This window comes from Vidua macroura, chromosome 2, assembly GCF_024509145.1.
Source record: "Vidua macroura isolate BioBank_ID:100142 chromosome 2, ASM2450914v1, whole genome shotgun sequence".
In the NCBI taxonomy this organism is placed as follows: Eukaryota; Metazoa; Chordata; class Aves; order Passeriformes; family Viduidae; genus Vidua; species Vidua macroura.
Window position 1 is genome coordinate 37,705,514 of NC_071572.1, and position 14,944 is coordinate 37,720,457.

Genomic DNA, 14,944 nt, shown 5'->3' on the forward strand with positions numbered 1-14,944 from the left:
TATACTACATACTCTGTGGATAAAGTGTGACAGTCTCCAACCCAAGAGCAAAATAACTGTAAAACCAGAATTTCATCCCAACCTACTTAAGCAGAACAGCCAGTACCATCAGAGGAGAGACCCTGTTTCTTAGCGCAACTATCATTATTAAGCAAAAGTTATGAGACACACATGTAACTCTGGCTATGTAAGTCCTAAATCCCCTAAAGAACACAGCTCAAGTATTCTAATCAAAGCTGAGCCCTCAGCCCAAACTCAGCTTGCAAAAATAGGCTCTGAAAATAGTTCATCCAGAAAATAAAATTTCAAAACCTATGAGTTTTGTTCAGTCATGAGGCCGCAGGCTTTGAGAAATTAAATAGTAGAAGTCACAGTGGCTGCACCGAGCACCACTTTTTATGACCAAAGAAATCTTACCTACTTTGCTTAAGCAGTAGTTACAACTCTGATCTGTCGCTTACCTATTTTGCTCAAGACCTTCACTAAATGTAGGGCCATCATTTCCAAAACAAATGAAACGCAAACAACAAGATAGAAAACAAATTTTATTGAATGAACAAAAGTCTAAAAGTCTCCCATTTTTGGTTAACAAAAGCAGCAACCTACAAAACCCCTGCATTCCATGACAAATCTTTTTATGTCAAAAAATTAATCCTTGAGCAAGTATGAACATTTGTACATAGAACAACACAACTGTTGAGATGTGTTTGGGCAAACAACTGGATTTATCAGGGAAAGAGAAAAAGGAAAAAAATAATAATTCACCTGGGACACCTGAAAAAGCTTGAATTGTGTGCTGGCTGAGAGGTATATCATCGGGGTGGTCAGCAATTTTCAGCACTTGCATCCCCTTCACACAAAATGGAAAAAGCAGCAGACAAAAGACAGAGATTGCAAGACTGAACAAAAAAAAGAACTGCCAACAGAACTCAGTGTTCAGCTAGCTCATTTGGCTAATGGTAAAAGCAGCTTTTAATGCTGAATTTCATAAGCTTGTGTTAAGTGAGTCCGTGCTCTCAGGAGGCTCCAGGGTAAGAATTCAGCCACTTTACCCACAGAGCAAAAATAATAGAGAAGTTCTGTCCTCGATCAGGTGATTCCTCAGTCAAAAACAGGCAACCAGAAAAGGGAAAAGAAATTGAGACCTGCTTGACAAGATATGATTATCTGACTGACAGAAGTCAAATAGGACTTAAACAGAGAATGTACATTTTCTTTGTAAATCCAAGGTTTTCTAACCTATGTGATGTGTTTTTTCATTTGCACTGGATATGGGCAGCCTTACTAAAATGAAGTGCTAAAAACAAAGGCAATGTTTACTTTTATCCTTACACCATTTGCAGAATAACCCTTTTTTATAATGTCATACCATAATTTTTCATGCTTTTGAACAATAAGTATATTCAATGAAGTCTGTTTATTATATCGACTGATTTCAACCTGCTCTTTTGTTTTCACAGATCAGGACATAGTACAATTATTTCAAAAGAAATGATTGATTTTGCTATTATATTCACCTTTGATTGCAAAATTACAACAATCTGTGCTTATCTGTCACTTTATACATCAGATCTCATCTATTGCAACCGTATTTACTTAATAATTATGAAACTGTATCTTATACCATAATTTCTATTCTTATGTGTTCTAGGACTAATAAATCCTTAATATGTTTTGATTAAAACTAACTTTAATATATCAACTCTATAATCTAAAGTTAATTTTAATCATTTCCATCATAATCATTGTAACTCTGGTACCCACTGTTCCTCCTCTCCCGAAGATTAGATTTCTTCCACGTAGATTCCTGATGAAAGCTAGCACTGAAAGATCGACCCAGTCGCCCATGTTGTTTCTTAGATATATTGTCTTCACTCTCAGATTTGGAAATTCCTTGTCCTTGTGTTTGGGATTGTTTATTCTGTCTAACATTCCCAAATGGAAAATTCCAAGGACCAAATCTTTGCCAGTTAAGTCTCTGAAAGGCAATGATGCAATGAAGATTTCCTCCAACCTAATCAAAGTAAAAAAGGTTCTTTGTTAAATGCACACCACAGGTACATTTCTAACACACATAGATATTTGACATCAACATTTTAGTAAGTAACAGTACCACTTATCTTCTGCTAGTTTTTTTTTTACTTTCTAGCTACCTTCTCAGCAATTATCTATTTTAGTCCGTTCTCATCTTGTTGACACAGTCTTCCATAGGATCTTCGCACCTGAAATCATCTCCTCTATTATTTCTCACAGAGTTTCAATCTACAAATCACAAATACATTCTCCACCCATGAGATACAACCCTATCTAAAGGAAAGAAAGCCACATGCATTGACAGTAACTTCACACAAGGGAGATACACATATTCTTTTATGCATGATCCTGCTCAACTGTACTTTTTTTCCTACTTAAATGTCATTGGAGGGTCATACCCCAATAGGTCTGTAATTTCTCTGCAGAACACTTTTGCTGCAGCTACCTTTTAAACCTACCAAGTTAAATATTCTGACCAAATACATTCTGTATACACAGATATCCTGGTTCATCCTAGCATATACCAAGCTACTGATACAGCTACTGATACTTATCTTGTCCATCAAGTAAATCTAAATGACTTCGGTATGCAAGAACCCACATCATACTTCTGTCCTCAGCAACACTTCATAACAGAACAAATTCCTTTAGTGAAGTTATCTTACACTGCTGAAGTATGTGTAAGTTTGCAAAAACCTAAGATGAGTTTCCTCCTATCTTAGTGAGTTTACCTTACCTTCTTTGTTTTTCGATGTTGCAATCCTCTCTCTAGGTGTCGAATATCTAGATATTCTGGATTTTGAGTGTTTAGGTCAGTGACAATATCTGTCCACCTACAGAATAAAATCATTACTACTCAGCTGATATTTATGAAACCTCAGCAGCACAAAGACTCACGTACACATACACGCAAATACAGATCTGTAGCTTAAAATAGTCTTATCAGTGATTTAAAGATAAATGAATGTGTAAAGTTACAAAAGTATCACTATTAAAGACATCAAGCTAGATGCAGAAGTGTCGCTTTTAATCAAAGCATTCACACTGATTATTCCTGCTCTTGGGAAACACCTTCCAAAATGAGTAAGAGCACCATGAGTCATAATTACATTCCTTACGCTTACCAATCCATCAGTTTGGGAAAGAAAGAGGCTAAGTGTGGTTTAGGCAAGGAGAAACATGAGCCTTTTTTAAATTTAAACCTCTCCTACCCTTTTGTATTATTTTGTTCAGTTCCTTGGTTTCTTTCACACACTAAATGTGCTTTTACCAGACAGGTCTCATCATAACTCACTCCTCCACTTTATTTAATTCTAAACTATCAATTCAATCACTCCCCATTCACTCAGCTTTTCAAAGATTCATAATTACTTCCAGCCTAACTGAAATAAATATTTTTATATTCCAGATCTCTTTAAACCTGCACATGACTTTTTAATTTCTATCAAGGTCTAACTACCTGTTTCTCTCTAATACCACCCTCCAAATTCAGAAAATGCATTACTACTCCAACCTTTGCCCCCCTTTCCTTAAGCACAGGACTTTCTGCCAGTTCTCACTGGCAATGCAGCAGGAGGAAGAATGTCTCGACAATCAAAATTAGTATTACAAAGGGTTTTATTACATATTCAGAAACCTTTTCCTGTGCCATTTGTAGCTAACATAACACACAACAAAGTTCTACCCTTGGGACCTATAATATACCATTTCTCATTAATCAGATGCATAATGTGATTTTAATTTTGTTGCACTTCATCTTGTAGTCCAGAATACCCAGGTGTTTGCAGTTATTGATAAGGTCATATCACTGACAAAAAAATTATTAAATATAAGTAATCCATGATATTTCTACACAGCACCCTGTAGTTCTCCTAGTCTGTATGTCTAATTTAGGCAACAATTTGTTTGCGTCAAACCTCATCATAAATGTACTGTTTGAATGCACAGATAAGCAAATAACACAACAGAGCACAGGCTGCACCTTAGCTAGGATATCTCAGCAGCAGCAGAATATTCTGTGCACAGCCCAGACACAGCCTGTGGATGTCCTCAGCTCCAATGTTAACTCCTCCAAGTGCCATGCAGTTTCTAAAGTCACAACTGGCACGACCTTAGACAGCTGAGACTGCCTTTTCTTCCTGTCTAATATGAGTTGTGTCACACTCGAACAAGAGATATGGGCTTTGGCTCTCAGCAGCACACATATGTTCTGACAGGCGATATAAAACTTCAGAGCCAGCTTTGAGGTCAAAACACACAAGCTTCTCACTAAAGCAGCATTTGTTTCTATTAGATACATATATATACACGTTTATATTCATTAAAAAGAACTAAAATGTCATTCAGTGACTCTGAATAGAGAACTACAAACTGTTTTGAAAGAAAACATTCTTTTACATTCTTACCAAGTAACATACCTTTTACAATGTATTGTTGGATGCTTTCTGCTGGGCTCTCCAATTAAGATCCAGTATTCTACTTCTTGCTGCAAGACACGACCCCTGTTCAATAGAAGATGCAATCCCAGTAAGATTTACTGTGCATACTAAAAAGAAAAAGATATTAACAGTCTCTTGTTCTTTTTAAGATTTTCTAACATTTAAAATTATTTCCCCAGCCAAACTAAAAACCAGCTCCTGTGCTATAGCGCTTGCAATTGTGCACAGGGAGCCTTTTGTTTCAAGGCCTGAAAGCAAACCTTGGGGATGCTAGTACACGTTATCTGGGAGGAAGACAGACTTTCACTAAATGCAGTTTTATTGGGATGAAAGACAGTCTGGTACATGATGCAAATGTAAGTATATAGGAAACAAGAGAAATAAGAGTTGTGGAACGCCACATAAATGTGGCATACACAGCTTCCTCCCTATCAGTGATGTCTAACAATCATGAGAGTCCTTTCCATTATTTTTAAACTATACCTTGGCTGACAGCTGTTACTAAGAGCTGTAGGGTAACCTGTAAGAACAAAACTGGTGACTTCAAACGCTTCCTCCTAAACATCCAACCAGGTACTAAAATCCAAACCTTTGAATTAATACTACTTTGTAATCAACTTCCAAAAAGCTCAAAGCTTGCAGTAACCTTGTCAAGGAAAATTTTTGACAGGTATTAGGGCAGAACTGACAAAATACACAGGACTGCTCTGTGACTTCCTGTGTATAATTATCTCATGAAAAACGACATCAGTTTCAACTGTGACAAAACTTGATGTTTTTCTGCCTAGGGTATTAGACAGCATATGGTCTTATTGCTTGGAACAATTTGTTTACTTACAAAAAATTTCCTGTAAAACAACAATGTATTCCATCAGTGCAAAGATGGGAAACCAAGACACAGGATAGATTTATTGACTTACCTAAAGTCACACTGGAAGTCTGTGGTTGAACTGGGAACTGAACCCAGGTCTCCCGAGTCCAAATCCAGCAACCTAAGATCATACAGGAAGTCTGTGGGTGACCTAAAAACTGTCTCTAAGCTCAGCCTAGCAACCTATCCACCCACTTCTTTTGGGACCTAAAATGTTTCTTAGCTTGATTTTTAAATAAAAACTTTACTTAGTAAGTAGAGTGCAAAAACAGGCAAACAAGAACTGCTCCAGAATCTATTGCTAGTCCTTCTAAAAACAAAACTTTTTTTTTCCTCAGTAGGATCAGAAAATACAAAGAAAACAGGATGCTCATCTGGTCTGACCTCCAGCCTAAAGTAAGGCTGTAAAAGCTTCTTGAATTTATTATTTCATGTTATATTTTTAGAAGAGAACTGTTGTTAAGAAAGAAAGCTAATATTAACTTAAAAATAACATCACTAGTGACTAAGAATACATTTCAGCCATGGGTAAAGAATGAAAGTTGTTCTCACTCATTACTAAACAATATAAATTTGAATTAGTTAAAAGGCATGTTATGCTTCCACACATTGGACCACATTATTTCTCAGACTGTGTTTTGGAGTTAGTAAACTTCTTTTTTTTTTTACTTTGGTCTTCTAGTGCAGATTCTTCCTAACTGATTGAGTAAGCAAGAAATTAACATTTTGGTAGACTCAAGTAGACTGATGTGCTGGATTTCTACTTGGGGAATATTTTTTACACTCTTCTCACACACCTGGCAAGTCAGTGAACTCAGTCTCAATAAAAAACTGTATTCTTTTGTTCAAATTTTAAAAGCTTTCATTAACCTTATCATAAGCTTCATACCGGGAACCAATTAGATTCAGATGATTAAGCTTTATCACCCCAATCAATGACCATTTTGAACTCCAAAAAGTAGAGCTAGCATTCTCTATTCCTTGATGTGACCCTACCTCTTCAACAAAGTCGAAGTCAGACTGCTCAGCAAGCAAATAGGCAGAAATTCACCTTATACTATTGACATACGCTTTTCATCGTTTAACATTCCCCAGTTCTGGTATCTCCTAATTTTCTCAGGGATTGACTACTTATGCTCTATGATAATACTAATAAATAATGACCAATGGCCGAATACAGAGAAAGTCCAACAGAATCCTTTAACACACACCATGTTTGCAACTACTTGGAGAGAGGAAAAACAGCTTAATATGACTTGGTGAATGAGGTAAAACAAACTACTATCCTGAAGAGAGTGCATAGAGTACTCTACAACATATAGCACTCTACATCAAGCAGCAAGGTAAATGCCTTACAAAAGCTAATACATATCTCAAGAATTAATATTTGCAAAATTAAAATTTGTGGCTCTAATGCAAGACTCTCCTCAATTTCTGTAGAATATTCATGCTATTACCTTTTTTTTTTAAATCTGCATTTAATATCAACTATTGCATTATATTATCCTAGTAATGTCACTCTGACAAATCTGAAATTATTATACAGGGAACTGTATTTTTATTATAAAATAACTGGCATATTAAGCTTATAGAAGTACTCCAGCATTTCAAGCATTGTTAAAAAAGCCAGACCTAATGTCTTAGCCCAAAGATCTCTTCTGGTTTTCTCCTCCCATTCCCTCCCAATTCCTGGTAACAAATTCTTCACACATCTTTACTTTTCTATGCCTTACATGCCAGTAGTTGGAGTTTACCACCACCATTATTAGTCAACATTAATGCAACAAAATTACATAACCACCATCTTGTGATACCTACACAACTCCTGATCTTGCCATAAACAAGCACTGGTTTCTAAACGTAAATTTCATCACGTCCACCTCATGAAGGATTAATATCACTGCAGACTTTTTGCTTCTAGTTTATAAAGGAAAATTGCAACATACACACAGTTTTGTTTTCCCTTCCAAGCGCTCTAGGAACAGATTGTCCCTATAATTAGCTGGCTTTTTATTGTTTAGCCTTAAAAAAAAACCCACCTGGCCTTTTTTCAGCCTGTATGTTTTCATTTTTCAGATTAGTTACCTTCACTTGTCCTTCAATAAAATAACCACCTTCTCTCTACATGGCTAGAAGGTCTTAAAAAACCAATTTCTTAATACCACTTAGAGTTTTCTGGTTTAAGTTTTCTCAGTGTAGTCTGTTTAGTTACGTTTCATTTTAAGTCAGTCCTTTCAAAGCACACTGTAGTGTTTTTCTAGCTCAGACAGACGCCTGTATGACACAAACCGAACCATTATTTATGGAGAAAAATTGTATCAATTTGCAGTAAGTTTTTGTGTTGCTCCCACTAAAATAAGCACAAACACAGTATCTTACCTATAGGCTTTACTAGCTTTTACTGGGGTTGCTTCAAATCCAATTGGGCAAAAATAATGGTTTTGGCAATGGTAGATGTAGGCCATTGATTCGTCTTTCAGTCCACGTGTTAGCTTCGCTAGGGCCCCTGCAGCTACACAGAAAGATCAGGTTACAGGCCAGGGTGCTTTGGATCCTGTGTAACACAGTCAGCAGAAAAAAAAGACCTATTTGACAACAAAGTAGTTACACTGCTTTTTAAGTGGGAGGACATGACCTGACAGGCATGCACAAAATACACTTTTGATTTCTAACGTATTATTTTTTTGTACCAGGCAGGAAATGAAACACTATCTGCTGCACAGTCTGTACCAGGGAAATGCAATATAAAGTATGCTTTGTGTTTAGATCAAAATCAAATTTAAAAAAGAACCAAAAGTATCTCTTAACCTAGGAAATACACACTGCAACAGAATGCAGTCCCAGCTGCCGTAAGTCAGATGGGGCACCCATTGATGATAATACTGAAACCACTGAAAACACTCAAACATTTTGGTATCATGAGCCCCTTGGAGCTTCCTAGTCTCAGGAAGACATAGAGGCATGCAATGGTTTATAATGTGACCACAGTGGTCAGTTTCAGGAGAAGACTAGAAGAGGCACTGAAACATGATAATTCTTAAGTGAGATGTCAAGGAAAAGAAAAATCCATTTTAATAATATCTAAAACTTTTCAGAGTGATTTTGTGCTTTCAAAGAACCTTTCAGTTAGAAGGTAACTATCCAGACCATACTGAAGGCTAGTAAACTGTGCACAAAAGTAAAATTTTTTAAACAGCACACTTAAAAAGCAGACAAAAATGCAGCTTCATATGCTAATTGAGAATCATCACCTAGCTTTAAAGAGAGATGTTAGCTACAGCCAGGCAGAACACGTAAGTTTGTTACCTTTAAAACTGGGCTTTTTAAAAGTATAAAATATTACGTAAGGACAAATTCTTTTTGTTCTCCCAGTGGATGACAGCAAAGAAATCTTCCTACACACCAACACAGAACTGCAAACACAGTTGTTTTCCTGGATATCTTAAAATTCCAATTATGTGACAGCAGAATACATAGCAGAATGTATTTTATCATAATAAAAGTGTAAATGAAATTTTTAGCTAAATAGGAGATAAAGTAAAACCAGAAAAACCAGCCAACTTGGAGCTATTTGATACCTTATATTGGACTGGAAGTACTACTTACAGACTTCATCCTGTCAAATGCTACACACTGCAGGATTTTTCAATTTATACGCTGTAAGATGATACTTTAGCATTAGCTACGTACCAGTTTCTCCAGCTGTCTTGTTCTTCCCATGAGGTTTATACAGAACATATGAGCATCCCTTGATATGGAAGTGATCATTTATTTGCCTAAACCATCTGAAACAATAAGCTTAAGATTGTAGTAACTCAAGAGTTATTAAATGCAATTTCATTTCTCACATATGACAGTTTAGGGAAAAAAGTCTTGGTGTGCTACAAAGTACCTACCTCACTAATATTTAGATTGTAGATGACCACAGCACCCAATACAAAACTTAACATATCCTAGACAGAAAAGTAAACACACAGAGCCTTTTCCTTCATTTTGCTTTTCCAGACTTGACATAGATACATAATAACCAAAGATCTGGATGTGAAATGTTGGTCTTATTGTATTTAGCCCAGTCACTTCTAATGTTCAATTACTCAGTCTTTAGAAAGACACATAAATTCTGAGGTGCCAAACTTCAATCGTGATTTGTAGGGTACATAAATGAAATCTAAGAGAAGAGACCCTCCAAGTGAGACTTTTGCTCATCCTGCTGGGTTTCTCTCACCTAAACTTCACAAAGCCTGAGCATTACAGGAGCTTCATACTGCAACTCCTCACTCCAGCACTAAGTGAGGACAGGCCAGCAATTTTTCCACATTAGAAGATTCAAATTCACATGTTTGAAGATAATATCTCAGTCATAAAGCTATGTTGGGTAATGGGGCTGGCTCCCAGCCCTCCTGTTTCCCAATCTGCCAAGCACTTCAAAATTATTGAACCAGGCATGAAAAAAAAAAGAAAACAAAACTTCTCTGTGGCATAGAGAATGCTCAAGGAAGAAATCAAAAGAGAATTATAAGTTTAACTTTTTCAACAGTATAAACTGCTGACATGAAGAGACAGAACATTAGATCAGCTTGGTCTATAAGACTTGCTATACCCTGACATACTCCTGAAGAGATACAAATCCTGGATCTGAATTTCCTAAAGCAGGTAAGGAAATTTTCATTACATTTCCCAATGATCTAGCCAGTATGCTAGATGGAGAATAGACTGCTGCCACATTTTCAAATCCAGCACAACCCTGATCTGCGAAATATTATATACTGTCCTAAAAAAATTAACTAAACCAAATATAATTCATGAAGTAAGCAAGAATACTGCAAAAGTTTGTAATCTCAACAAAAGGTAACACTCCAAAGCCCTGTCAAAATGTTCAGCACTCTAGTACAATATGCTTCTTGGCTCTGTTTAATCCTCAAATGTCTTTTTAATTCAATACCAAAAAAAAAAAAAAAAAAAAACCGACGAAGAATTTTAGGTCCAACCTTTAAATATCAGGAAACAGTGGAGCAGAAGTGATAAAAAATTTCGAAGTGTTCTGTGACTCCAGCCCCATGTTTTTGTTCCTGAACAGCTCCATTGCAGCACGGATTCAGCACTATCTCATTTTCAATTCTTAAATTACATTTTACATTAAGCTAACAGTGTATCAGTTGTCTTTTCAGGCCATTTCAGTGCTATTAGCAAGAATTTAACATGCACTTTCAAAAACAGGAAAATAAGTGTAAAGAGAAAGTTCCCTAACCAGGAGACTAGACTCATTAGAATATTATATAACCATTACACAAACTGAACCAAAAATCAAATAGAATTTCTCATTGACCTGACCTGTGTAACAACATGACACCATTCAAATTGGCCAGTGCAAACAACTCTTTAAGAAGTTTCATTGTCAGAGTTCTCAGGTATGCTTCATTATTCTAAAACTTAAGAGGATTAACATGTCAGCCCCTTTGTTTTTAAACACATCAACTACTACTGAATTTTTAAAGGTTCTATCTCTTAGCTGCATTAAAAGACCAAACATACCTCATTAGAGTTGTATTTCCAGTGAAGGGACCAAACCTAATCTCCTCAAATGGGGGCTGAAAGCCCAGTATATGCAAGGCTTCTTCCTGAGTGATGGGGGGTAAACTTTAAAAAAAAAAAAAGTGTTGCAATTAGAAACATAGTTTTGACACTCTAGAGGCAAAGCAAAGCAGTCTATGTGTGACTTTACCTTCCAGCTCCTAGTGTGCTATATAAGAAATTCCAGCAAGACACTAAAGATGAAATTCCACAGGAAGTCTTGTATTGAGGTCGGCTAACACAATACCTTGAACAAGAAACCTCAAACATATTAGTAACACAATTTTGACTCACGTATATGACAAACCTGAACTACTTTTTTGTGTGCCATGTCACTAAAGTGCCATGTTATTTTGAATGTTTTTATGTCACCTGTATTAAAATAAAGAGCAAACAAAAAAAATCCAAAACAACTCTATCCTTAAAAACAAAAATTAAGCAAATATGTTAATCAATTTCTTTGCCAGATGCCACTACCTATCTCATATAAAACAAATTTATAACAGCCCCATGGGAGATCTGTACAAATGATCGTGTAGGAAAATATGATTCTATACTAATATTAAAAATGGTTTTATCCAGTCCCTTCTAACACATGCACTTGTGGCAAACCGCATCTCTACCAATTTACTAATGAATGTCATTCTGGGCCACAGATTCCCTAGGTTAACTTTCTGGTGTCACAAACAAAAAGTTAGAACCAGACAGATGCATTAAACTAACTAAATTAATGAGCTATATTAATACAGTAATGGTTGTACAGAAATTACAGACTCTGAGCAAGTATTTCCCAATAAAAAGTAAAATCAGAATTAAAACATACCAATGGTACATTTAAGGTTACTTTTTGCCTGACCATGCTACTGAACTTGTATTTTTTTTGCAATGAATGCCCATGTAAGTATTTCCCTTTGCTGAAAGTAAAAGGAATGTTTAGAAAGAAAAATGTTTTGAGAATTTCAACAGATGGGAGGGAAGCTCTAATTCTTCTTCTAGAATGCATGAGACAGTGTGTGTATGCTTAACATCTCTACTAAAAAAAAATTACAAAGACTTTACTGAGAAGTTTGAAATCAGGTAACTAGCAACAGTGTTTACTGAGAAACTACATGGTTAGTGTAGTTCATAAATTCATAACTTCATAAATGAGTTCATAAATACTACCATCTCCGAAGGTCCAATACTTTTCTCTCCTTCACGTCTTCAAGAGCTGAACGCTGAGGACACTCCCTGTATTGTTTGCTTTTTTTGTCCACGGATTTTTTCTTTGTCCCTTGTTTCTTCATGCTGCCTGCAAATCAAATTTCAGAATCAAATTAATGTCTAGTTTGCCATTCACAGCTTTCTTCTTAAATACTTTTAGTAATAGCATACAGTTCAAATAGAGACACCAGTTGTGTTAGTAAGCATAAAATGGGACTAAACATTAACTGAAAGGAGAAAGCTCAAATACATAACCTAAATTGTCAACAGGTTTGTAAAGCTGCTATTAGCTCTGTAAACGAATGGTGTTTAGATCATGGAACAGAATTAATTATGACCTGCCCAACTGCTTAGAGAGATAAGTAAATCTGATTATCCTAATGCATTAAACCACCCATCCCAAAAATAGACTCTCAGACCAACATGGACCTCCCGCCTCCTAACATTATGTAGGCACAGAACATAATGAAATGCTTGTTTTTTACTGCTAGCCTTGCAACCAGCTACAGTTTCTGACAAAAAGTTATATGAAATCCATTAATAATAATATACACCCAAAGTCTTTTCCTTTTTATAAGCCACTGTGACAGTAGAAAATGGAGAGTTGGGCCACGTGCTACAGCAGAAATATTTTTGTCTTCTTTTGAAGCCATACATCCAGATGCATAATATACTAGGTCTTACTAAAACAAAAGAAAAAAAAACACTCCAACAACACAGGGGAAGGGCTGTGGGAGGAGGATACCAGAACGCACGCAAGTTCCTTGAAATGAAGTACAGGATCTTCTATCACAGGACACAGCACTTCCTCACAGGACACATGTGCTGGCCAGCTCCCTTCACAAACAAGCCAGAAACATGAAGCCTTTTTCTTTCACACCAAAACTTCACCACCTCACCTGCTTTGTTCTTCAGATTTGAGTTCACGCCATTGAACTCAGATTTGTCTATTTCCCATGCCAGTGGAAGCTTTCCAAGTTTTCCAGGCAGGCTTTCCAAGTTAGCATCTTCATTGTAGATAATCTCTGAAGCACCAGTTTGAACGCTGAGTAAGTTAGGTGTGTTATTTCCAACATTTAAGGCAGCACTACTTGATAGGCAGGCACTAACTGAAGCACTTGGACTTTTACAAATAGATGTTACTCTGTTTAAAAAAGCATAGTCTGAGCAGATGGTATAAAATTTCTCTCTTGTATGAGTCACAGGACATCCCCATGGATAATGCCCATCTTCCCTAGACACCAAGGATGCAGTGGAGGCGTCTGACATGCAGTATGGCTTCACAGGATCGTGAAGAGAAGCTTCCGGGGATTCTTTCCCAGGTCTGTCTTCAGTGTTTCCATTACTTCCAGAACCATTTTCTTTTTCATCTTCTGAAATAGTAGGCATTGAATGATACTAAGAATATTGCACAGCGAAGAATACTTTTTATGTTTTAATTACAACAGGGTTTTCATCATTGCCTCCATTGCCTCTGCAAGGTATCAACGAGGTACCTGAAAAAAAATGTAAAGTTAGTACAGGTGTCTCAGTCAGCATAAAATATACACAAAGGTTATCTTTGAACTCATAGCCAATAAATGCTGAAATACCCTTCAAGGTACCACAACCCACGTGGTATCTTTCCCTAAGCATCTCTAGAACTCTAAAAGTTTTGCATACACTTTTTATCATTTGTGAGGTGCCAACAGCATACACCACAGTAGTATCATGATGAGGACACAGTAAGTAATTACACTTATAAACCAGCACACGAATAAAAAAAATTAAAAAATTAAAAGCTTTCTCATGTTTTTGGTTGTGTTTGCTCTCTTCTATCCCTTACGGTCACAATACACTGTGGAGCCCAGAATAAGTTATACAAATTAATAAATCAACATACAGCAATTTAAGGTCATAATTTAAGGTCTTAATTGCGAAACTGCTACTGCAAGTGTAGTTCAAGCATACAATTACAGTAACTATAACCTTATCATCTGCAAATTGACAACACCACCCTCAATCTGTTCCAGTGCTTTCTTCCTATACCTGTTAAAGGTTCCCTTTTATTTTTACGTGCCTCTTATTTTTCAAAATAAAATGAAAAAAGAAAAGCGGGTTTTGTTTATGGCAGCTAAGGATTACCAAAACCAAATTTAGACGGCTGGCTGGCTTGCTTTAAACGAGCATTTTTAAAGGGCAAGCTGACAGCGTGTGTGTTATCTGTCATCTCAGCATCTCGCACGTCTGCAGACGCGCCGCAGATGGGAACCTGGCGCGAGGGAGGCAGGAATTCCGCTCCACAGCCTCCTCCTGCAATACTGGCTTGGGGCCGCTGCCCCGCACCTGCAGCGCCCCGGGAGCACCTCCGTCCCCCCGCGGCCGGCCGGATTCCGCTTGACGGAGCGCACGGACACATCCAAGCACCCGCCCCTCCCCCTGCGCCGCTGCCAGTCGGCTCCAGAGTGAACAGCCGCGGGCTGGGGGAAGCGGTCCCCCGGGACCGTGGGCTCGCTCCCCTCCTGGGCGCCTGCGAGGGGCAGCGGCGGCAGGGGCGGCGGGGCTGCCCCCGGCCCGTGTTACCTGCGCGGAGCGCGGCTCGCCAGCGTCGCCTCCCCGGCCGCGGCGGAGCGGGGACGCGGGCGCGCCGGAAGCAGACTCAGCCGCGCGCTCACCTGCGCGCCCCCGCCGCCCCCCGCCTCCTCCGCCGCCGGCCCGCACCAACTCCCGCCGCCGCACGGGGACGGGGGGAGGCGTAGGGCTGCCCGGCGGCCGCGCTCCCGCTGAGGGGCCTCCCGGTGCCTCGGAGGAACCAGTGGCGAGCGCCTCCCGGCTGGGCCGCGACTGC

The 14,944-nt window shown here is 38.1% G+C and overlaps 1 protein-coding gene across 3 annotated transcripts; it reads right to left on the reverse strand.

Moving 5' to 3' along the window:
• Positions 1-532: 532 nt before the first annotated feature.
• Positions 533-14,944, reverse strand: BIVM (basic, immunoglobulin-like variable motif containing). Of its 3 annotated transcripts, none has more exons than XM_053970303.1 (11): positions 14,772-14,944; positions 13,017-13,613; positions 12,079-12,205; positions 11,066-11,161; positions 10,876-10,980; positions 9,034-9,128; positions 7,723-7,855; positions 5,393-5,464; positions 4,452-4,535; positions 2,771-2,867; positions 533-2,014 (listed from the first exon to the last, which is right to left on the reverse strand). In XM_053970303.1, the coding sequence occupies exons 2-11, from the start codon at positions 13,504-13,506 to the stop codon at positions 1,724-1,726; spliced, it is 1,590 nt and encodes a 529-aa protein (XP_053826278.1). In that variant the 5' UTR covers positions 13,507-13,613; positions 14,772-14,944; the 3' UTR covers positions 533-1,723. The 3 variants fall into 3 exon arrangements, with proteins under 3 accessions (XP_053826278.1, XP_053826277.1, XP_053826279.1); XM_053970302.1 differs by having other exon boundaries at positions 14,680-14,944; XM_053970304.1 differs by lacking the exon at positions 5,393-5,464 and having other exon boundaries at positions 14,680-14,944.